The 24,765-nt window shown below is 36.2% G+C and overlaps 1 protein-coding gene across 1 annotated transcript in view; it reads left to right on the forward strand.

The window, feature by feature from the left end:
* LOC134529369 (ephrin-A4) overlaps positions 1-24,765 on the forward strand; it is a 273,397-nt gene that overhangs the window by 151,347 nt on the left and 97,285 nt on the right. The window contains exon 2 of the mRNA XM_063363355.1: positions 11,741-11,882. Coding sequence (XP_063219425.1) covers positions 11,741-11,882 — 142 coding nt within the window. The remainder of the gene's footprint in view (positions 1-11,740; positions 11,883-24,765) is intronic.

Consider the following 24,765-nt stretch of genomic DNA (forward strand, 5'->3'; position numbering starts at 1 on the left):
TACAAATAAACCATTTTGTTTACTAGTTACATGTTAATTATATTTTTAAAAATTCATGGATTCATCATTGATATTTTGAAAAGTTTTACTGTCACTTAAAAATATGTTGAAATAATAATTCATCCTTGTTTTCAGTCATAGCATTTTGTCATTTGAAAAGCATATAAAAACGATTATAATTAACAGTAATCAACAAAGCATAAATGAAATACTATAAGTATTGCGTATCAGACATGTGAAACGAGCCGAGCTGATAAGAGAAAGCCGTCAGTCAGCGGGTGCAGTATTACGGCTGGGAACGGCGGGGCTGCAGATGACGTCAGAGCGGAGTGTCGGGCTGTCTACATTGTTCTTATGGGATCGAGACAACCTCTCTCTACTAACCTTGGGCGCCGCCAAGGTGTGAGGAAGAAGTGCACAGCTGGGAACGCCTGAAATGTTCGCTGCTCTAGTTTCCTAGCATTCAATAAGCGACGAAGAATGCCACGCCACACTTGAGTTGCGGGCTCTTGTTTCAGGTGATGTGACGTCACTTCCTGCGCTGCCATGGCCACTTACGATAAAACAGTAGAAAAAAAGAGAGTAGGGGAGGGTTGGTTCCCTTATCAGTTAAATGTGACAATACTAGTTTCGTTTTTAACTGTTCTACGTTCTAGAAGTTTTTAGAGTATTGATAGCCTCGCTTTATATATTGTAGTTTCTGCGCAAAAAGTTTTAAATGAACCTTTAATAAAAATCTTTATCTTTGAATTCAGACAAGCGTTATACTTACACGTGTTGGTGTATTTTTCTTGAGCATAAGAGTGTCTTTACTCCTGTGCTCAAGTAAAAATACTATAAAAAGTGTAAAGTACAGTTGCAACTGTTTGGTAAATATTTTATAGCTGTGGACGTATTTTTCATGCGTCAATTTATCACAACTGTAAATTTTAATTCATTGTTTAGTAAATTTACACATAGTAAGTAAATGTGTACTTTTATATATTTATATATAAATGTGTGTATACATACATACATACATACATACATACATACACACACACACACCAATGTGTGCGTTAGAGCGTTTGTTGATTTCAACAAAGTTTACTGACTACGTTTTTACATTGGCAGTGAACTTACGGATTACTGAACCCATGGCTTATTTGTTTATAGCCTGTCATCTTAACATCTCGACTATCGCTGACAGTAATAAATTAAGATTACCTCTTTCACAACATGTTAAAATTGTATTGCATAATCAGTAATCTAATGTAAATTAAATGGTTTTTGTCAGTTTGCAGATACTTGATTGTTGTAAATTTACTCTTGACGAATATTATGCAGTTTTACATTACGATGACATAAGTTTGTAATATAAAAATACAGGTTATAAAAAAATTGGCTCTCATAAATTGAACACCATTGGTATGTGTAGTTTTATACATCTCCAAAAGTGTAATTTCACACCATGTTAGTTATTAAAATATGTACATTGGCGTATTTTAACCGATGCCTGCAACACAATTCTGTTTCTCTAGAAAATTATCTGTAAAATACGCAAGTTGTACTTGGTTTTTAAGAATTTCACACTAAAAAAATTAAATTGCTAAACCTTTGTTTTTGCTATTTTACTATTTTTTACATTTAGGTTACGGTATTATTTAAACAAAAAAATCAAGAATTTTTACGTGTGTGACTACGTTAACATCAAGCATAAAAAAAATCTTGGGACGTGACTCAAAATGAAGGTTGGACTGGCACTCAGTTACAGCTCTATAGGGTCATAAGGGATTTGTTACGGGAAACCGGGGCGGGGCAGCTTGACTGGGCACTATCGATTGCAATGTCCCTTGCTATCCGAACGCGTTAAACGTCCCGTAACGACCAGGGGGTACACTTGTGGCTAGTTTTCCAGTGCAGTGCTCCCTTCCTCTCTGGACGGAACACAGATGTAATTAAATCTGTTTCTGCTGACACCAGTGTACGGGTATCCCCCCGATACAGACACCCACAGAGGAACGTAATGAAGTTTTAAACGAGTCAACAGATTTACCTTCGGGGAAGGTTCCGATCACTACGACGTCCTGCTGTAGCTGTATCCAGTAGTGAACATACGAACATTCAAAGTTGCGCTCTCCAACCGACACAAGCGACATTGATAAACACACTAGAAATTCTAGTAAATTTATGGACTTTTCAAACGAAGAATGTGCCTCTTAAGAAACGAATCGGTCTTCATAGTTACAGATAATAAGAACTTCATTGAAACTACGCCGGACTATGGGTTCTTTGCAGTGTTGGCAACACTGTAAACATGCATGCGTGCATGGAAGAATTGTGTGTTTTTTTAGACTTAACTTTATAAAAATTTTGTTTGGGTTACAAGATGATTCTTTTGATTTCGTGTTCAAATTTTGTTAAATAAACTTCCGAATACTTACGAAATATCTGTAAATTTACGAAGACTCCTGGATATTTTACAACCAATGCTCATCCTATATTTAAGGTAAGAATTTTAACAGTGTAGGCCAGTTATAAAAAAAACTGCCATTCCAGAAAACAAAATAACAGTAGGAATAAAGCAGCGAGCGATACAAACACGTAAACCTCGGAGTTTACAAACGTTGAGACTAACTATAGCCCGAACAAAGATACCGGGCCACAAGACAGTTCTATTCTACAACAAGGCCACTAGAGACGGAAAAACGTAATTATATGCGGATATATTGGTGTAGGAATCCACCGAGGCATTATATTACAGTTTCATACCAGCAGTTTCTTTGGGTGTGTTCGCAGCCATGGGAAAATCGAAATCAAGGAGGTCGGTGGGGGTGTTCGAACCTGAGTTCCCTAAAATGTGATTATAGTTTTTTTTTTACTTATGTGCCATTCAGTTCACATAAAAATAAATTAAGGCCGAGTTTATAAACTACAAAAAGAACGCAACCACGTGACTCGCAACCAACACTAGAAAATCACGGATGTTTATAAAGCACGAAAGTCGCAATACGTCACTAACCCTACTAGAAATATTGTAAAACAAATTTATTTCCCTGGGCTTCTTTTAATAATACACCCATGAAACTCTCAATAATTTTTGACGTGACAACATCTAATAAATCGATGAACGCCGGCTGCACGCACGAAAAAGTGTCCCGTAACGCACATTGTCCCACTACGATGTGTCCCGTTACGCTCATTGTACGCTTGCGCCGCATCTCTCTTCCACTCGATTGGAACAACCATCGATTTGACTTTTCAATCATGTTTTCGTCGTTTGAATTATTAATATTATGTAATTTAACGATCGTACACCGATTTTCAGCACAATCGGTACGGTTATTTAAAAGTAATGCTGAATTTTCAAATACGTTTTTGTACGAACAATGGTGTTTTACAGTTACACATAATAATTAAAATTACACCCGGGATCTTTTGCACAATGTTTTAAAAAATATTGTAACACGTTATAAATAAGTTTGGTGTATTTGGGATGCGTATTTGTTATAAAATCGTATTATAAAAACGAAATATTATTCCCCTACGGTGCTGTCATCTACGGTGATGAACGCGAACCGAACGAATCGCGCTATCTATCCGCTTTCGCGGAAACATGGCACTCGTTAATTATAAACAAAATTTCGTGCCCGGGGCCACAATTGCATATTATTTTCAGCACTGGAAGACATAAAAACGTAAAATATTCTCGACGAATTTTAATCTCGGCCCCAGCGCACCACGAGCGTCTGGGTTGGAGATTAAAGCCGAAATTCTTTCTAAACTTGCTAATACTTATTTTATTAACTGCAAGGGCATTTTTATTAAATTCTACGTTTAATTTCACGACGAACAAACTTCGTCGTTAAATATGTAATTGCGAAAAAGCTTTAAAACATTCTCGACGATCTTGAAGTTAAATAGCAAACATGTATAAAAGTTATAGTTAAAATAATCTCTTCGTTAAAGTAATAAACATATTTGAATTAACGAGTGCAAATAAAAGTAAATTTATCAATTAAATTGTAGATTAAATTTCACTCCTTTGTATCCATACAAAATAGTGATAATTCAATAAAAATGATTCAATTTTATTCATAAAAGTATGCAATCATTTCATCAATGTTTTGTTATGACGTTGTCACGTTAAACTATCGTCCATAAACCGACTTTACAGACAACCAATTTTCATTCGCTGTGGTAAAGCTTGACAAGTGAAAACGTGATGTGTGTAACAAAAACAATGTCGTGGTTTTCGATGCATATAACGTCTGTGTTCTTAAACATTTTCGGAACACTTCACTACATGAATGGAAGGCAAAAACTCAAGCCGAAACGCAAGAAGTTGAAAGTTGTTCGATGCTTGCGTTTTTTTTTTACATCTTGCTTATTTTTAAAACTGGTATTTGAAAACATTGTTGCTTAACCTGTTTACGTCTTGTGTTTCTTGCGTAGTTTATAAACCCGTTGTAAGAAAAAATAATAAATGCATCCTTTGATGAATCCATATCAGTAGAATGCTTTCAGGTACAATCTGAAATGGTAGCGGCTATTTTTTTAGCCTAAACAAAGTGAAATTTAATCACATTTTAATCTATGCATATGCGCTAACATGGTTTGGCAAGAGGTAAACACGTTCGTGCATCTAGGTTTTTTCTTTTCGTTTATCGGGAACGCCAATGTGGGCAGTAGTGGGCCACAGTGGGTTTGACTAGAGCAGGCAGTGAACTGCAGGACTTGTAATGCTAAGTCTTCCGGGAAGCGTGTTTTTGGCACGTTTTGTTGACGTTTAATATTTCCAAGTCTAAGGATGGTATTTATAGTCGCATCTTGAGCAATGTCTTGAGATCCTTCTTGACGAAGACGGTCTTGTTTCTCAAGGCAGCGATTTCAATCTCCATGTTTCATAGTCCGCGAACAAGACGAGCTTCATGAAGACTGCATGCTCAAGCTTGTTTGCTGTACTTATGGCTTGACGAAGCACTTACTTGAGACAGCCGAAAAGACACGAGTATACACGAACTTTGCCGATTGAACTGTTTTCGTTAAATATTCTGCTACTATTCACACCAAGCACTGAATGAAACCCGAGAATTTGAGGCTATTTATAGTAACAAGATTTAGTGAGTACATTTCACTACATTCGAAGTGCGTTTGTACGTTGATGTGAGGAATTCGTTTATTGTTTTAATACTCTCGAATCACACATGGAAAAATTGATGTTTTGCGACCACAAATATGCACACCGTCTAGTACATCTCAGCTTGTGTCACTTGAGATAAATGAAATTAAGAACTTTATAGACACTTGTCTTTCCTGTGCAAGTTTAACATTAAGAAATTATGTATCTAACGATTTAATAATACCCTTTTAACAAAATAATGCAATAAAATTAAGTTAGCATCTTAAGAACTGTTAATACTGAATTACTACTTGTTTAAAAGCTACTTGTCTTTACAGAATTATCAAAAAATATTTCAGGTAGTGAAAAACTTTTTTTTTTTTTGAGAAAAGGTCACTCTGCTTCAGCTTCAGGATAAGGTACAGTAAATGTCAGTTTAATAAAAATATCAGATTTAACTACACAGTAAAAAGACAATTATTAATTTAAGTAAGAAAAATGTATGTCTAGAATTATAACAATAAGTTTGAACGAATCTGATAAGGCTACATAGTAAGGAACTTAAAATTTTGTAAAATCCTTTATAAAGTTTTTGTTTGTTCATCAATGATATAAGATATTAATTTCCTCATATAATACGTTAATTTTTCTTGTTCAAGTTACTTGTGATTCTATAATTTAATCATATTATAAGTAAAATATATAGACTACATTATGTCTCAAAGCCTACTGCGTATGAAATAACCAAACCAATAAACTGAGCTATGTATTTAAATATATTATAACAATTAGATTTTTAAAAAATCTAATAAAATTTCACTTAAAGCTACATTTGCATTTTTCATTAACTGTAACTATAAAAAAAAAGTACTGTCAGTGTCAGGAATTGAACCGCATTCGTAAATTTTCTCTATAACTCCCTAACCAACACACTACCAAACCTCTGACAGAAACAGTGGGAAATTATTGTATATTAAGAGTGTAATGCCACTTTTTCTTAAATTATTTTTAATGTGTTCTGGGTGTCACGAATGTAGAATTAAATTTTCTGATTGTGATATTTACCATCAACCATCATTAAACGCATCGTTTTCCACATCCATTGTACTCGTTCTGTGATCGATTCGAGGGCATCATACCAAAAGGGCGTATCAACACTTTTTGCAATATCGAGATACGTCCTTCTGGTATGATGTCCTCGGTCTGTTTAGCACATGAAAATGTAACCACTGGTCACAAACAAACACTAAACTCATTTAAAATACATATAAAATTGCTTCAGCACTTCATACAGGATTTATTTAAGTTTAAAAATACGAGGTTAACGAGAATCCGCCATTTTCTACATTGCGATCAAAACAAGCATTGCTTGAGACATGCCTGCAGTGGTCTTGGCAAAGACGATCTTATTCGTGTTCTTAAGCACGGTCTCAGCGACTATGAAACATGCTTCTACGATGGTGTTCTCAAGCAACGACTATGAGACAGGAGAATGCCCTCTCAGAAATAAGAAATATGGGACTATCATAAGATGGTCTTCATCAAGATTGTCTTGTTTGCGATCACTTTAGATCATCTCAAGCAACCTCTATGGCACACAAATGTTAAATAAGAATGCATATAAGAATTTCTTGACGAAGGAATTGCTGAAGACGTGAATATAAATACCACTGTAAGACACGTTTCGACCGATTTTATGTAAAGCAACAGAGTGATCTCAGACTTCATTTCTGTAATATGGAGTATGAGTCATAACTCGACCGACAACAACTTCTGCTGCAGATTTTGAATACGACTTTTGTTCTAAAGTGTTTCCCAAGGCTGGTATACTCCTTTGAAGTTGGAGCAACATAATTTTTTTTTATTGCAAATAACAATAGAAAGTATTTGAGATTAGAAAATTTAGCGTCCGGATATTCTTATAGTAGACAAATTTCTACAACCACCGCAAAACTTGTTGCTGTTGTAAAACGATTAAGTAGTTGGCAGTAGCATTATTTTACATACCATTTTTGACATGCATTTACCCTATATTATTACAAAGAAATCATTTTACGATACAAATTTTAGCATCATAAACTAGAGCTACAAATAAATTATTGAATAATTACATTATAAATTAAATTGGTTTTAAAATTTTTCCTAAGTAGTATTGGACAGCATAAAAAAACTTTTTATGATGTTCATAAAATTGATAACATACACAAAAATAAGTGACTAGAGCTAGGCACAGTACACTGTTTGAAAGTAAAAACACTGCTTTTGATCACATTCAGGGAGCACTTGGTTTCACATTTGCTTCTAAAATGTTATAGACCATATCGGCCATCAGCAGTGTTTAGGTTTCTACACACATTCTGAATGAGATCGGACACAAATATATTAATTTTGGCAATATCGGTCAGTAGTAGATAATAGTTCCTCCGGGGACTAGGTTCTGGGTGAGGAGCGAGTGTACGGCTGCCATCTTGGATTTGTGACGTCACAGCGGCCATCTTGGATGACCTTGAACTTAACTGACCTTCAAAATTTGTCAAAATTCGCCCAAAATTCGCCAAAATTTCCAGTTTTTTGTGAAAAAATCCCGCTACAATTTCTTAAAAAATTCCACAATTCTAAAATTAGGATTTAGAAAACCTCAAAATACTTTTTGCGTTTGAAAGAACACAATGTCCTAAAAGAGACTTAAGGATCCATGTCAAAGCCTATAATAAGCCTCTGACGTCATCTATGATAATGACCGCCATCTTGAATTATGACGTAACCATTGCAATTGCAGTTACGGTTGTCATTTTGAAAATCCGTAATTTTTATGTTAGAAAATCGGGAAAAATTTTAAACTTCATAAAAAAATAATCTAATTGAATAATAAAAGAAATGATTTAACAAATTATAAAAAAAATGTACACTTACCTCTAGGAGCGGAGTCCTCGGTTCGAACACAGTAGGGCAAAAAAATAAAAATGACGACCGATCATTCCTCCACGGAAGCCGCTGGCAGACTGGCTTCCCACCACTTATGCCAAAGTATATATATAGTCAACTATTATGACGTTACGACCGCCATCTTGATAATCTATATTTTTTATCCGATTTTAATGAAAAAAAGTTTTTAAAAATATAAAAAAGTAATCAAAATTAAATTAAAAATATTTTTAAAAAACCGTTTTATCTTTTGTTACGGCCACCGCCTTGAAAATCCGTAATTTCAAAGCTATAAATTCCGAAAAAAATACAAAACATATTTTAAAATTGCATACTTCAAATGTTTAGTTATTTAAACGATTTCGGTCCTCGATTCGATTTCCGGCGAGAGTAAACCAGTAATTTTTTAAAGTATTTAAAAAATTCTCAATAAAAAGTAATAAGTCTTACATCACACCCGACATTTTGAATGTTGTCACCACTGTACCAATTATCGTTATGGACACCATCTTGAAAATCTTTATTTATTTTCAGATTTAATGAAAAAAGTTCAAAATTCATCAAAAAATTAACTTATTAGAATACTGATTGATTAGATCGATTATGGTCCTTGGTTCGAAACCAGTAAGAGCAAAAAATAAAAAACGACATATCCTTCCTCCACGGAAGCCACCTAGACTGACCTGACCTCACACCACCAATACCAAGGTATGTATCGTCAACTTGTATGACGCCATGTCCGCCACCTTGTCTTCGTCTGCTGGAGGCCGCCATCTTGTTTTCGTCTGCTGGAGGGTGCTGATATCATGTTAGTATAATTTTCTGTTCGCCATACCTTTGACCTCGACTGTTGGCATTGAACTTTGACCTTGGCCTTGAAATTTTAAACCTTGACCTCGAAATTTGAATATGACCTTGACGACCATCATGGATCCGACATTTTATGTTCAGTACATGCTACCAGGAGCTACCACCTGCTAGAGGACATTGCCACCATCTTGTTTTCGTCTGCTGGAGGACACCATCTTGTGTGTGAACTCGTCGTATATAGTGCATTACCATCATGTTAGTTTTATTCTAACCCGATAGAGTGCAGTAATCATTTAATATTACTGAGGTGCCTGCCATCTGGAAATTTGGGCGCCATCTGGGAATCGTGTAATTATTTAGCTAGAGATTTGGGGGGGAAAAACAATATTCATCAAAACATTCACTCATTAAAGTAATGATTGATTTGAAACTTGGTTCGATCCCTGGATAATATAAAATTAATTTAATATAATATCAATGTAGCATTAAAGTGACAGGTTCGAAAATAAAACAGCACAAGTTCTTTTACAAAATACATTTTATTGCATATCTTCTATTCTACTACAGAAACACTTGCGAAAGTTAACAATTTCATAACCATTTAGTTCCGCATCGGTGTGAAATGACTTATTCTAAGCTCCGATCGGTTTATACTAGACAGAGACCAACCAGAACCTTTACTGACATAGTCCTATTCTTCTTGACAGAGTTTCTGGATACCGTGTTTAACAGTTTGCTTCACATCGTTAGAACTGTAAATTACTGCAGCCGATGTCTTCAATGCACACTTCTTCACTTTGACATCGAAAGGATATGGTTTGCCATATACACAGTCCAGGTACAAGATATATTTTAATAGACCGTTTGTTGCTACGTCATCAGTAAGCTGATTATGTTCTGCCTGATATCCTCAAGAAAGAAACAAATGTCTTTTGACTCACTTATCGTATTTAGATAATGGTAGTCTTTCAGTGTTCCACGAAATGCAGACTGTGCCAAGTAGAAGCCATTATCATTCACCTGTAATGCACCGAACACAGTCATGGGTGTAGTTCCATGTCCAGATGCCATAGCAATCGGTTGCTGCACATCTTGTGCTGTTTTATTTTCGAACCTGTCACTATTATGCTAAATTGATATTATATTAGATTAATGTTATATCGTCCAGGGATCGAACCAAGTTTCGAATCAGTCTGTAAATTGGTTGCAAATTATTTTGGTGAATTTTGGAATTTTCCCGAATTTCTAGCTTAATAATTACACGATTCCAAGATGGCGTCCAAATTTCCAGATGGCAGACTCCACAGTAATAATAAATGATTACTGAACTCAAGCAGGTTAGAATAAAACTAACATGATGGTAATGTTATCTATAAGACGAGTACACACACAAGATGGTGTCCTCCAGCAGACGAAAACAAGATGGTGGCAATGTCCTCTTGCAGGTGGTAGCTCCTGGTAGCATGTACTGAACATAAAATGTCGGATCCATGATGGTCGTCAAGGTCAAGGTCAAATTTCAAGGTCATATTCAAATTTCGAGGTCAAGGTTTAAAATTTCAAGGCTAAGGTCAAAGTTCAATACCAACAGTCGAGGTCAAAGGTTTGGTGAACAGAAAATTATACTAACATGATGTCAGCACCCTCCAGCAGACGAAAACAAGATGGCGGCCTCCAGCGGACGAAGATAAGGTGGCGGACATGACGTCATACAAGTTGTTGATATATACCTTGGTATTGGTGGTGTGAGGTCAGTCTAGGTGGTTTACGTGGATAAAGGATATGTCATTTTTTATTTTTTGCTCTTACCGGTTTCGAACCAAGGACAGGAATCGATCTAATCAATCAGTATTCTAATAAGTTAATTTTTTTGATGAATTTTGAACTTTTTTCATTAAAATCGGATAATAAATATAGATTATCAAGTTGGCGGTCGTAACGTCATACTAGTTGACGATATATATACTTTGGCATAAGTGAATTAGATCTCATCTACTAAACAAATAAACATTGCTTTCGCTGCCTGTGTTTTTTTCCCCCTTCTGTTTTCAATGTAATTTGGTTTTTCGATCGCCGATACTTGAATTCTCAGTTTTCCCTTCTTTCACATACGCAAGTCAGCTAAGAAGCAATACACCACAGTGAGCAGCATTTTATCCCTAGCCATATATGAGCACATCGATTATATACAGATATTTCGGCATTGGACTCTTGAAGTACTCAAGTTTATGCCCAGAACAGGTAGATAGCATATGTACAATTCTGATGATTACTGTATGTATCAGCGACATTACAAACTTAATAAACTTTATATAATTAATTAATATCGCACAAGTGTAATTAAATATGTACTTAAATGAAAACATACATTGAATTCATTTGTGTTCACAATATTGTACTTTATTTGCTGGAAAGCTCTGTACGTACATGAAAGGTCCATACTGCATTTCTTCTTAAAATATGCGATTAGCAAAAGTAAAAAAAAAGCTGGTCCTTCGCATATCTTGCAGCACTGCAGTAAAAATACCACATGCCAAAGAAGATGTGCAGTCGTTTGGCTGTGGTGAGCAAATTTCTGATGTCAATTCCTTTGGGTTTTTTCCCCATATTCACTTAGTCAGGAATTGGCCATGCATGCAATACTACATGGAAACTATATGAAACAGTTTTTTTTCTAGCTGATGGTCCGCGCCGCGTTTTTTTATGGAAGTGACTGTATAAATACGGGAATTATAATACATACTTAATGACCATTATCAAGCATGGCCATGCATCATTTCCACGATGGTATGTGTGTCGTAATGTGGCGATGATGAGGTAAAAGGTGACCAACTACATCACAACATGCCATCTCCTGGTGATTTTTATGTAGCTACAGCGTTGTTCGTGTTCGTATTGTTTCAGATTCAGGATAGACAACACGGACCACATAATCGATGTGAACAAGGGCAACATTCCGTTCGAGTACGACCAGGTGAACATCATCTGCCCCGTCTACCTCCCCGGCACGCACGAGGAGGACGCGGAGAAGTACATCATCTACAATGCAAGTATCCTGGACCATCTCTCTGTTTCTGCTTCCCCATTACCTGCGGCTCCGAAACAATACCTCCGAACCATCTCTCTGTGTCTTCTTCTCACTTCCCTGCGGCTCCAATGCAATTAACCGCGCACCAGCTCTCTGTTATGCATTCTTCTTTCACTGCGACTTCGACGCAAGTACCCTGCATCATCATTCTATAGCTGCTTCCCCTTCCTGGCAGCTCCGCTGCAAGTATCCCCGCACCAACTCTCTGTTTATTCTTTCCTCTTCCATGCGGCTCCGATGGAAGTACCCCCGCACCATCTTTCTGGTTTCTGCTTCCCCCTTCCCTGCTACACCATCGCAAGAACCACTTCTTTACCTCCCTTTCCCTCCGGCTCCGGCACCTATCGTATCGGCGTCTCTGGAATTGCGCGAAGAGTGTTTGTATTGTTCAGCAAAGTTCTAGATTTACAGCAAGGTCCACGGCACAGCTGGTCTATATTAAAGAGGCCCGCCTTCTTAGTTGTGTATTTATTTTTGATGTGGGATGATAAGTGCGACGCTCATTGATGCTTCTAGCACGGTATCGCTCTTAAGCGCAAGGCTCTGAACGGCGCGCAGTATTCGTGTCGTGTATAGTTAAGGCAGTTATGAGTTTTGGGTGGTAACCATAACATTATATGGCAGAAAAATGAAGATAAAGGTATAATGAAAGTCCTTTCGAGGCTTTCAAGAACCTGGACTGGGTGTTTCATTCCTAAGCATCCTAAATGATTTTCGTAAGGAGACACCACTCTGATATCTTTTTTAGTTATTAAATCGCGTTTTTTTTTTTATGAATCTCTGCACACTGTATGTGTGCCTGGGTAGGTCTTGTCCTTAAAGTGAATAAGTTTAGGTAGCCGTATTATATTATAAACATCTACTTTATTGAGAAGAAAGTTCTTGTCAGATTACACCGTAATTGATTGTTTACAGCTCAAATCGATTGAAATGTTAATGTTTTAGTGTTTATTAAATGGGAATTAGATTGCAGTCTTCAAGGTATCATGCAACACTATAATTCTGCCATTCACTTACACGAAACAAATCAGTAGTATGTAATAGGGCATCCGGGCACAGGCTTCAGGCTGAGGTGCGAGGTGACGAGCCACTGACCGATTGCTCTGATGTCACGGCGGGCATCTTGTATGAGCATAATGGGACAAAACGTAACGGGACAAGTAGTACCGTGACCTTGACATTGACCCGGCGGCCATGTTGTATCCGCCATCTTGGATCCGCCATTTTGGATGACGTAATTTTTTTTCTCGAGCTTTCCGGCATTTTGTTTTCCTCCATTTTGAATTACCGCAAACTTTAAAATCTTTTTATTATCCGATTTTAATGAAAAATAAATAAAATTTATAAAAAATTTAATTAGGAAAATTTTAATAAAAAATAATTAAAAAATTTACTTTTACAACACGGAACTCGGAGTCCTCGGTTCGAACCCGGTGAGGGCAAAATAATAAAAAAGGACGACAGGCTCCTTCCTCAATGGTGGGTGCTGGTAGACTGACCCCCACCACTTTGTTAATAGCATATATATCGTCACCTAGTATGATGTCATGTCCGCCATCTTGTCTTCGTTGCTGGAAGCCATCATCATTGTATCGTCGGCTAGAGTGCGCTGACGCCATGTTAGTTTAATTCTTACCCACTAAAGTGCAGTAATCATTTATTATTACTGTGACACCCGCCATCTTGTCATTTCGACGCCATCTTGGAAATCCGTAATTTTAATGCTAGAGATACGGGTAAAATTTCAAAATTCATTACATGAATTTGTAAGCAATATACTGATTGATTCAATAGATTCATGTCCTTGGTTCGATCCCTATATGATGCAAAACATTTAATTTTATATAAAAAAATAATAATTTCAATAAACCATGTTCAACATTCGTAAAGAGACTTTAAATCCTCTACTACCATCATCATATCAGACATCAAGACCGTAATCTTGGAAATTCGTAATAATTAACCAAGAAATTCAGGAAAAAGTTCAAAATTCATTTAATAAATTTGCAAACAATATACTGATTAATTAATTAGATCGACTAAGGTCCTTGGTACGAACCTGGAAGAAGCTAAAAATAATCTTAATTTTTAGGTAAAAATGCCTCAAAAAATTACAGGTTCGAAAATAAAACACAAGTTCTTTTACAAACTTAATATTTATTACATAATTTCTATTCTACTACAGGATCACTTGCGAAAGCCAGCAATCTTATAATCATTTAGCCCTGCATAGAAGCGAAATGACTAATTCTTAGCTCCAATCGGTTTATACTAGACAGAGACCAACCAGAAACGTTACTAACTAAGTCCTCCTCTTCTTGACAGAGTTTCTGGGCACTATGTTTAACAGTTTGCTTCTCATCGTCAGAACTGTAAATTGTAACAGCCGATGTCTTGAGAGAATTTCTTCTCTAGGTCCTCGGAATGGATACGATTTACCATACAAACAGTTCAGTCACAAGTTATAATTTAATTTCCGTACGTTGTTAGTTCATAAGTAAGCTGATTGATTATGTTCTACCTAATATCCTCAAGAAAAATAAAAATGTCTTTAGCTCCAAATGATCAATCGACAACAAATGCTCCAACAGGTCCAAATGCTCCAAATGGTTCCAACAGCTCCAACAGCTTCCAAATGCTTAGGACAGCTCCAAATGCTCAAAAAGGTCTCCAAATGCTTAAGACAGTTCCAAATGCACCAAATGGCTCCAACAGCTCCAAAAGGCTCCAACAGCTCCAAAAGGCTCCAAATGCTTGACAGCTCCAAATGGCTCCAACAGCTCCAAATGCTCCAAAAGGCTCCAAATGCTACAATAGCCTCCAAACGGCTCCAAACGCCTCCAAATGCTCCAACAGCTCCAAATGGCTCCAACAGCTCCAAATGGCTCCAACAGCTCCAAAAAGGCTCCAAATGCTCCAACAGCTCCATCTTCAATTGGTTCCAACTGATTCCAATTACTTTTCTTATCGAACTTGGCATGATTACTGACATGACTTTATTAGTATACATTTTGACTGGCAGTGGTACCGTTTTTTACACCTTTAAGTTATAAGTTTATTTAGAAATCAGATTTCGATAAATGGTAGATATCATCTGGAAAGAAAATATATTAATTTATCTTCAAGTTCATATACATACATTTAATTTAAGCCATTATTGTATGTAGCCAGCTTCCCTCAGTTCTTTGAGTATGAAGGATATTTCTTTAATGTTCGAATAGTTTCCTGCACAAAGTGATCCATGTAGTAGTCGTAGCCTGTCAACCAATATGTTAGGATCTTCTCATGAGGTATAATCAATCTCTTCTGCTGCGTTAATCATCCTTGCATGTTTATAATAAATATTATTATCTCTGGTGTCTATCGTTTTAACACCAACCACAAGGTCACTTTCGTCATCTTGCCAGTGATTATCACAAGCTTGATCAGGATAATTTATTTTATTACGACGTTTCCATCGTTTTGGTCTCAAGCCACCATCACAGTCTTCGCTCTTGCATGCTTTTGGTGCTTCAGCACAGTCTTCATTCATGCCAGGTTCTGATGTGTCACCATAGTCTTCAATCATGTCAGCATCACAAACTTGATCAGGATAATTTATTTTATTACGTCGTTTCCATCGTTTCGATCTCAGACCGCCATCACAGTCTTCGATCTTGCCTGCTTCAGGTGCTTCAGTACAGTACTCAATCATGTCAGCCTCAGATGTGTCACCACAATCTTCAATCATGCCAGCTTCAGATGATTCATCAAAGTCTTCGACCTTGTAAGCTTCAGGTGGTTCTCCATCTTTCACATTTTCATGGAGACGACTAGATATTGGAGTAAATATCTTTTCATTTCTAATGTGGTTACAACTTCCTTCGTTTGTTTTAAATTTTAAATTATTATCTTGATCTAGATCAGTAATTTTAGCATTAGCTTTTTCGGCTTCGTTCCTCTTCCGCGATGTTGTAGCCCAGTCTTCGTTATCTTTATTCATCTTAATTGTACAGGTCTTGTAATTTCTATCCAAGTAATATATTCTACCAAAGGATTTCTGACACTGACTGCAATGAAATGGTTTTTGACAAGGACCCAAATTACACTCGTTTCTCCATGTCGTTTAGCATTCTTTCTCAAGGTAAACACCTTGCTACAGTATCTACAGTGATGACGTTTTGATACAGCTACAAATCCCGAACCAGGATTCATATTAGTTACTGAGACTAATGCCAGTTGCAAACTAAGAGTTTTAAATTAGATATATTACTTAAATAGAATTTTTAAATTATTTAATCAGCGAGAATTAATTTATCTCATTCAAAGGTACTTGTTGCAAGTAGTTCTGCTTTTCAACAACAGATGTCGCCACATGTTACTTGCAGGTAAATAATATTTAGTTCTTTTATGCGGGATGCTCACTAACGATCGCAAAAGAAGGATGGCTTCGCTAGACTCCAAGAAGGAAGTTCGTCCTTCCTGTTAGTGCTTCTTAGATTTCTCAGAGATTAATATTATTTGACTGAGTAATGATATTTTTTTTTAATTTCCACATGATAAAAATATTACAAGTGTTGATTAAGTAGCAGAAATTTAACCTTGAATAAAATGACATGCCTCATTCAGTAAAAAAATCCTTCATGCAGAGATCAATTTCTCATCTGTAACCAGAAGCACTCGGAGAAAACCATAAGATGTCGAGTCAGGAATAATCAGAAGCACTCGGAGAAAACCATCAGATGTCTAGTCAGGAATAATCAGAAGCACTCGGAAAAACAATCAAAATATTGTCAAGAATAATGAGCACACGGAGAAAACCACCATAACTTTGACAAGAATAATTCGAAAGCACACGGAGAAACCACGAAAAGTTTTCTTAGATATCATAAAATTACAAAAAAAAAAAAATATAAAAAATTTAAAATAAAAAACTAAAAATACAAAAACAAAATCGGCTAGCTTGTGAACATCTCATTGTAGTGCAAAGTTAGAGTTTCAGTACAAGCCAAATTTTGTTTTTATATTTTTAGTTTTTTATTTTAAATTTTTTATAATTTTTTTTTTTTTGTAATTTTATGATATCCAAGAAAACTTTTGGTGGTTTCTCAGTGTGCTTTCGAATTATTCTTGTCAAAGTTATGGTGGTTTTCTCCGTGTGCTCATTATTCTTGACAATATTTTAATGGTTTTTCCGAGTGCTTCTGATTATTCCTGACTAGACATCTGATGGTTTTCTCCGAGTGCTTCTGATTATTCCTGACTCGACATCTTATGGTTTTCTTCGAGTGCTTCTGGTTACAGATGAGAAATTGATCTCTGCATGAAGGATTTTTTTACTGAATGAGGCATGTCATTTTATTCAAGGTTACATGTAATTAGTAAATTTCTGCTACTTAATCAACACTTGTAATATTTTTATCATGTGGAAATTAAAAAAAAAATATCATTACTCAGTCAAATAATATTAATCTCTGAGAAATCTAAGAAGCACTAACAGGAAGGACGAACTTCCTTCTTGGAGTCTAGCGAAGCCATCCTTCTTTTGCGATCGTTAGTGAGCATCCCGCATCCCGCATAAAAGAACTAAATATTATTTACCTGCAAGTAACATGTGGCGACATCTGTTGTTGAAAAGCAGAACTACTTGCAACAAGTACCTTTGAATGAGATAAATTAATTCTCGCTGATGAAATAATTTAAAAATTCTATTTAAGTAATATATCTAATTTAAAACTCTTAGTTTGCAACTGGCATTAGTCTCAGTAACTAATATGAATCCTGATTCGGGATTTGTTGCTGTATCAAAACGTCATCACTGTAGATACTGTAGCAAGGTGTTTACCTTGAGAAAGAATGCTAAACGACATGGAGAAACGAGTGTAATTTGGGTCCTTGTCAAAAACCATTTCATTGCAGTCAGTGTCAGAAATCCTTTGGTAGAATATATTACTTGGATAGAAATTACAAGACCTGTACAATTAAGATGAATAAAGATAACGAAGACTGGGCTACAACATCGCGGAAGAGGAACGAAGGCGAAAAAGCTAATGCTAAAATTACTGATCTAGATCAAGATAATAATTTAAAATTTAAAACAAACGAAGGAAGTTGTAACCACATTAGAAATGAAAAGATATTTACTCCAATATCTAGTCGTCTCCATGAAAATGTGAAAGATGGAGAACCACCTGAAGCTTACAAGGTCGAAGACTTTGATGAATCATCTGAAGCTGGCATGATTGAAGATTGTGGTGACACATCTGAGGCTGACATGATTGAGTACTGTACTGAAGCACCTGAAGCAGGCAAGATCGAAGACTGTGATGGCGGTCTGAGATCGAAACGATGGAAACGACGTAATAAAATAAATTATCCTGATCAAGTTTGTGATGCTGACATGATTGAAGACTGTGGTGACACATCAGAACCTGGCATGAATGAAGACTGTGCTGAAGCACCAAAAGCATGCAAGAGCGAAGACTGTGATGGTGGCTTGAGACCAAAACGATGGAAACGTCGTAATAAAATAAATTATCCTGATCAAGCTTGTGATAATCACTGGCAAGATGACGAAAGTGACCTTGTGGTTGGTGTTAAAACGATAGACACCAGAGATAATAATATTTATTATAAACATGCAAGGATGATTAACGCAGCAGAAGAGATTGATTATACCTCATGGGAAGATCCTAACATATTGGTTGACAGGCTACGACTACTACATGGATCGCTTTGTGCAGGAAACTATTCGAACATTAAAGAAATATCCTTCATACTCAAAGAACTGAGGGAAGCTGGCTACATACAATAATGGCTTAAATTAAATGTATGAGTATAAACTTGAAGATAAATTAATATATTTTATTTCCAGATGGTATCTACCATTTATCGAAATCTGATTTCTAAATAAAACTTATAACTTAAAGGTGTAAAAAACGTTACCACTGCCAGTCAAAATGTATACTAATAAAGTCATGTTAGTAATCATGCCAAGTTCGATAAGGAAAGTAATTGGAATCAGTTGGAACCAATTTAAGATGGAGCTGTTGTAGCATTTGGAGCCTTTTGAAGCATTTGGAGCTGTTGGAGCATTTGGAGCTGTTGGAGCCATTTGGAGCATTTGGAGCTGTCCTAAGCATTTGGAAGCTGTTGGAGCATTTGGAACCATTTGGAGAATTTGGACCGGTTGGAGCATTTGGAGTCGATTGATCATTTGGAGCTAAAGACATTTTTATTTTTCTTGAGGATATCAGGTAGAACATAATCAATCAGCCTACTTATGAACTAACAACGTACGGAAATTAAATTATAACTTGTGACTGAACTGTTTGTATGGTAAATCGTATCCATTCCGAGGACCTAGAGAAGAAATTCTCTCATGACATCGGCTGTTACAATTTACAGTTCAGACGATGAGAAGCAAACTGTTAAACATAGTGTCCAGAAACTCTGTCAAGAAGAGGAGGACTATGTTAGTAACGGTTTTGGTTGGTCTCTGTCTAGTATAAACCGATTGGAGCTAAGAATTAGTCATTTCGCTTTTATGCAGGGCAAAATGATTATAAGATTGCTAGCTTTCGCAAGTGATCCTGTTGTAGAATAGAAATTATGTAATAAGTATTAAGTTTGTAAAAGAACTTGTGTTTTATTTTCGAACCTGTAATTTTTTGAGGCATTTTTACCTAAAAATTAAGATTATTCTTAGCTTCTTCCAGGTTCGTACCAAAGACCTTAGTCGATCCAATTAATTAATCAGTATATTGTTTGCAAATTTATTAAATGAATTTTGAACTTTTTCCTGAATTTATAGGTTAATTATTACGAATTTCTAAGATTATGGTCTTGATGTCTGATATGATAATTGTAGTAGAGGATTTAAAGTCTCTTTACGAATGTTGAACATGTTTTATTGAAATTATTATTTTTTTTAATAAAATTAAATGTTTTGCGTTATCCAGGGATCGAACCAAGGACATGAATCGATCAGTATATTGCTTACAAATTTATGTAATGAATTTTGAAATTTTACCCGCATCTCTAGCATTAAAATTACTGATTTTCAAGATGGCTTCGAAATGACAAAATGGCGGGTGTCACAGTAATACTAAATGATTACTGCACTCTAGTGGGTAAGAATTAAACTAACATGGCGTCAGCGCACTCTAGCCGACGATACAATGATGATGGCTTCCAGCAACGAAGACAAGATATCGGACATGACATCATACTAGGTGACGATATATATGCTATTAACAAAGTGGTGGGGGTCAGTCTACCAGCACCCACCATTGAGGAAGGAGCCTTTCGTCCTTTTTTATTTTTTTGCCCTCGCCGGGTTCGAACCGAGGACTCCGAGCTCCTTGTCGTAAAAGTAAATTTTTAAATTATTTTTTATTAAAATTTTATTAATTAAATTTTTTATAAATTTTAATTTTTTCATTAAAATCGGATAATAAAAAGATTTTAAAGTTTTCGGTAGTAACGGAAATTGCAACGGTGACGTCATAATTCAAAATGGAGGAAAACAAAATGCCGGAAAGTTCGAGAAAACAAAATTACGTCATCCAAAATGGCGGATCTAAGATGGTGGATCCAAAATGGCCGCCGGGGTCAATGTCATGGTCACGGTACTACTTGTCCCGTTACGCTGTGTCCCGTTACGTTTTGTCCCGTTACGCTCATTCAAGATGGCCGCCGTGACGTCAGAGCAATCGGTCAGTGGCTCGGCACCTCAGCCTGAAGCCTGTGCCTAATGCCCTATTATATACTACAATTTATTTTGTTAATTTTTCTACACATTTTGGTTATGATTTGTTGACGTTAAACCAGATAATCATAATCAAGCGTATAAGATATGTCGTTCTGAAGTAATTGGAAAACCTGTTAAGTTTGAATGAGAAATACCAGATCAGAACACGTTCAGAATGTATGTAACCAGTTGCTGAATTGAACATTTTCCGGTGAAGTAGTTAGATATGCCGCGCAAAAAAAAAAAGTATTTTTCATTCTTTAATTGAATGAACGAGGGCTTCACTTCTCTTCGACATGGCGGTCATAAGAGACTATGAAGGGTGATACGAGGAATGGAATATTGACGGAATGACTTTGTGTCGGGGGTGGGGAAGGTTCCGAGGAATCCTACCGGCTAACGGCAACGTCCACCACATTTTCCACTTCTGCGAATGGAACCTGGATCGCCTTGGTGACTTCTGTGGTCCTTTGTTTTGGCAATGAGATCTGATGGGTTAGCAAAAATCTGGGTGTTTCTGGAAAAATAAACCCAACCAATGAGGGTAATTTTAGATACAAAAACTAGATTTTTAAGATTTTTAAAATTGGGTTCAATGAGCTACAACTGTCACTTATAAACATTAACATTTCACTGGTTTGTGTTGGTAAAAAAAAGCTTGCAATTTTTAAATATGAAAATGCGAATGCTTTTTGGCTGTTTATTGGACTTGGTCATCGTCGCCTCTTTGTAGACCGGTTTGCGAAGGGGGGGGGGGGGGAAGGTGGAAGAGAGGGAATCGCAGTTAGGTTATTAAAGTTATATAATTTAAAGGAAATGCTATTAGGAAAAAAAATTGTTGGACGAAACGCGGTAAATTTGCATTCCGTTTTAAGTGCATCGCTCTTAGATAAAATTTAGTTTAAGGAATCGCTATTAGGCAAATCGAAGCTAGGCACACCATAATTAGAAGCCCGCTATATTTGAAAAAGCATAATAGAAGTTCTGTTACGTGATAAAGGTCTCAAGTTAAATACCAGTGGAATCTTATGGTTAGTTATATAATGACTTAGGTGGTCTATGATTTCGACTTTTTGGGATGGAACGTTAGCGTACACGCGATATTTATCAGTATGTTTTCACTGATTTGCAGAGAATGTATGCATGTTCAAGGAAATTTGAAGGTCGCAATCACCAAAGTGTGACACTCATGTGGCCAGGGTGGGGGATTTGATATGTCACCGGCATTAAATCAGTACCGCAGTGGTTAGTGACTTAGGGTACTAAGAAGTCTATATTTGACAACAATGCTTTCAGATTTCCCGTGCTCTATGAAAGTATAAATAGAAGTTAATGTCAATTTTTTATGCCTGGAAATATAACCATATTGGGTTTCCCCTGGATTTTTTCTCAGCATAGCCGCCATTCTGGAAATGAAGTGTGAGATTATTATTAGGAGAGAGGTATTGAAAATATCACTTTGCTTGTCTGAGTTACAATATCGCAATATGGAGCTAATGGGCCTTGAATTTATTAATTGAAATCAGTATTGCCGACCGATAATTTAACCCGGAGCCCACGGATTGTGATTCCAGTATCTCATTACTGCAAAACGTCGGTCTGGATTAATTACTTAAAAATTGATTCAACATTCATGTTCACGAATAAATTATAGTCCAGCAAACCTACAGTTAGGCAAAATGCCATTGATTACAGGATATATATAGTCAACCAAGATTCAGGCAGGAAAAAAAAACCTCTAAGGAAAACGCCATTTAGTAGAACGCCATTAGGCTAAACAGTTAGCCAAAAATAATAAGCACAAAGAAATTTATTGTTTAAGAAAAAAAATTGCATTTGGAACAACATTTAAATGGGGCGCTGGATTTTGCTAGTGAAAATCAGCTATTGTAAATAATCAGTTGAAAACCTCCCGTGTTTACTAAAAATAAAAATATATTTCAAAAAACATTATAAGAGAGCTTTACTTTTATTTATGAATTGTGGAGAAATTGTGTATTACTTAAATGAAATGTACCTATAATTGGGAGCTAATTCATTATTTTTTTTTTAAATTGTTTGAATTAAAACAACAGTAACAAAGCAGTTATTAAGCTAAGCTATTTACGCACCCAATATCTACGTCATGACCTTACATAAACAATAAATATACCAAAAACTTATTTAAAATTTTAAAAAATTTGACATTATTTTAAAATAACTGTCATTTATTTTGAAATATATACAGTCTTTGTACATTGAGGCCAGGAAGTTTGTGATAATTTCCCTTGAGACCACTGATTTTAGTTTATCGTTGATTATGTTAAATGAGTGCATTAGCTATATGCCTGCTTTTCCACTTGTTGCAATCAAATTCACCTAATTTAATCGTGCCTACATGTTAATTCGCCACTTCCTTCGTTCCAGTGCGTACAGTTTGAGTTTGGATTATATTTCTTGCTGCTAGCTTGCCATCGTATTTTTAAACATGTATGAAGTTTCCACACAAAATATTTTAATAAATTTTTTTATTTTAAATTTTAATTAAAAAATAATATTAATTGGAAATATCTTGTAAACCTATATAAAAAAATTCCTCACCCAAAACCTTTTGTTAGTTATCAATCAAGTTTTTAAATAGTAGAAGAAGTATATAAATGACGGTCCGAGCGCAGGGTCCAGGGTGAGGTGACTGTGGTGCCGACCGCCATCTTTGATTCTGACGTAACTGAGGCCATTTTTAACTCCAAAATTCCTCAAAAATGACTCAAAAATTCCTGTTTTGAGGAAAAATTTCTCGTTTTCTTCCACAAAAATTCTAAAATAAGGATTTCGAAAAACCTCAAACTACTTTTGCCTTAGAAAGAACCAAAAATCCTAAAAGAGGCTTAAGAATCCTTGTCTAATCTAAAGCGAGGAGTCGAAATTTCTGCAGGTAGTTCAGCAGTAGGCGCACGGACTTCACTTTTACAGTTTTTCGCATGTCGTCGCAAATTATCAATTCGAGTAAACCATTCATGGCACTCATCACAGCGAAACTTCATGCGAGATGGATTCTTCGTACATTTACTCCTCTCATGTCTCCGTACATCGTAAGCAAATGCGAATGTCATATCGCCGTAGCTGCAAGTATACCGTGGTGATGAAGACGAACCTTTCAGACCTGATCCAGATACAGACGTTGCCGCAGTTGCACCATCTCCAGGCATACTCTTATGAACATCAATGCATCATTTATGTATAGAAACCTTTAATTTCTGCCGAACAGCAGGACCTTTGTATATCTTTATGTGTATTTTCCTATTATCTTGTCTTGCAAATTGCTTGTGACATTTCACACAGCCAACATTTTGCAAGGAGGGTTCTTAGCACATTCTCTCTTCTCGGAGCATTTGGAGCTGTTGGAGCATTTGGAGCTGTTGGAGCATTTGGAGCTGTTGGAGCATTTGGAGCTGTTGGAGCATTCAGAGCTGTTGGAGCATTTAGAGCTGTTGCGGCATTTGGAGCTGATGGAGCTTTTGTGCATTTGGTGCGGTTGGAGCTGTTGGAGTCAATGACTGATGGAGCCAATGACTACTGGAGCCAATGACTTATGGAACTAAAAACTGATAAATTCATAGACTGATGGAGACATATCCTAACCTATCATTGACGATCGCATCCTACCAAGTTGAATGTATGTGAGAATGTACCTCCTTTTCGTTAAATAAGCTTTCGTTTTGTAGAATGTGCTTCCTTTTAATTGACGGTGCGTCTAAAATGTGCTTTCTTTTTATAGATTGTGCTTTCAAATGTGCTGCCTTTTTTTTATTGTGCTTTCAAATTGTGCTGCCTTTTTTGATAATGGTGCTTCCTAAATGTGCTGCCTTTTTGTTGATGGTGCTTCCAAAATGTGCTGCCTTATTCGTTGAATGGGCTTCTATTTTTAATGATGATTTGACTCTAGTATTATAGTAAATGGTTCTTGATTTGACTAGCGTATTATTCCAACTGATGCATGTATATAAGCGAGTCCTAGACAGCAGGTCGCTCAGTTTGTTACTGATGTCGACGGTGTAAGGATCAACTAGTTTGTTTCTTGTGGTGCATAAGTCGCATAATTACTAGTTCTTGTGAACTCGATGTTATCTT

This window comes from Bacillus rossius, chromosome 2 (assembly GCF_032445375.1).
Source record: "Bacillus rossius redtenbacheri isolate Brsri chromosome 2, Brsri_v3, whole genome shotgun sequence".
NCBI lineage: Eukaryota > Metazoa > Arthropoda > Insecta > Phasmatodea > Bacillidae > Bacillus > Bacillus rossius.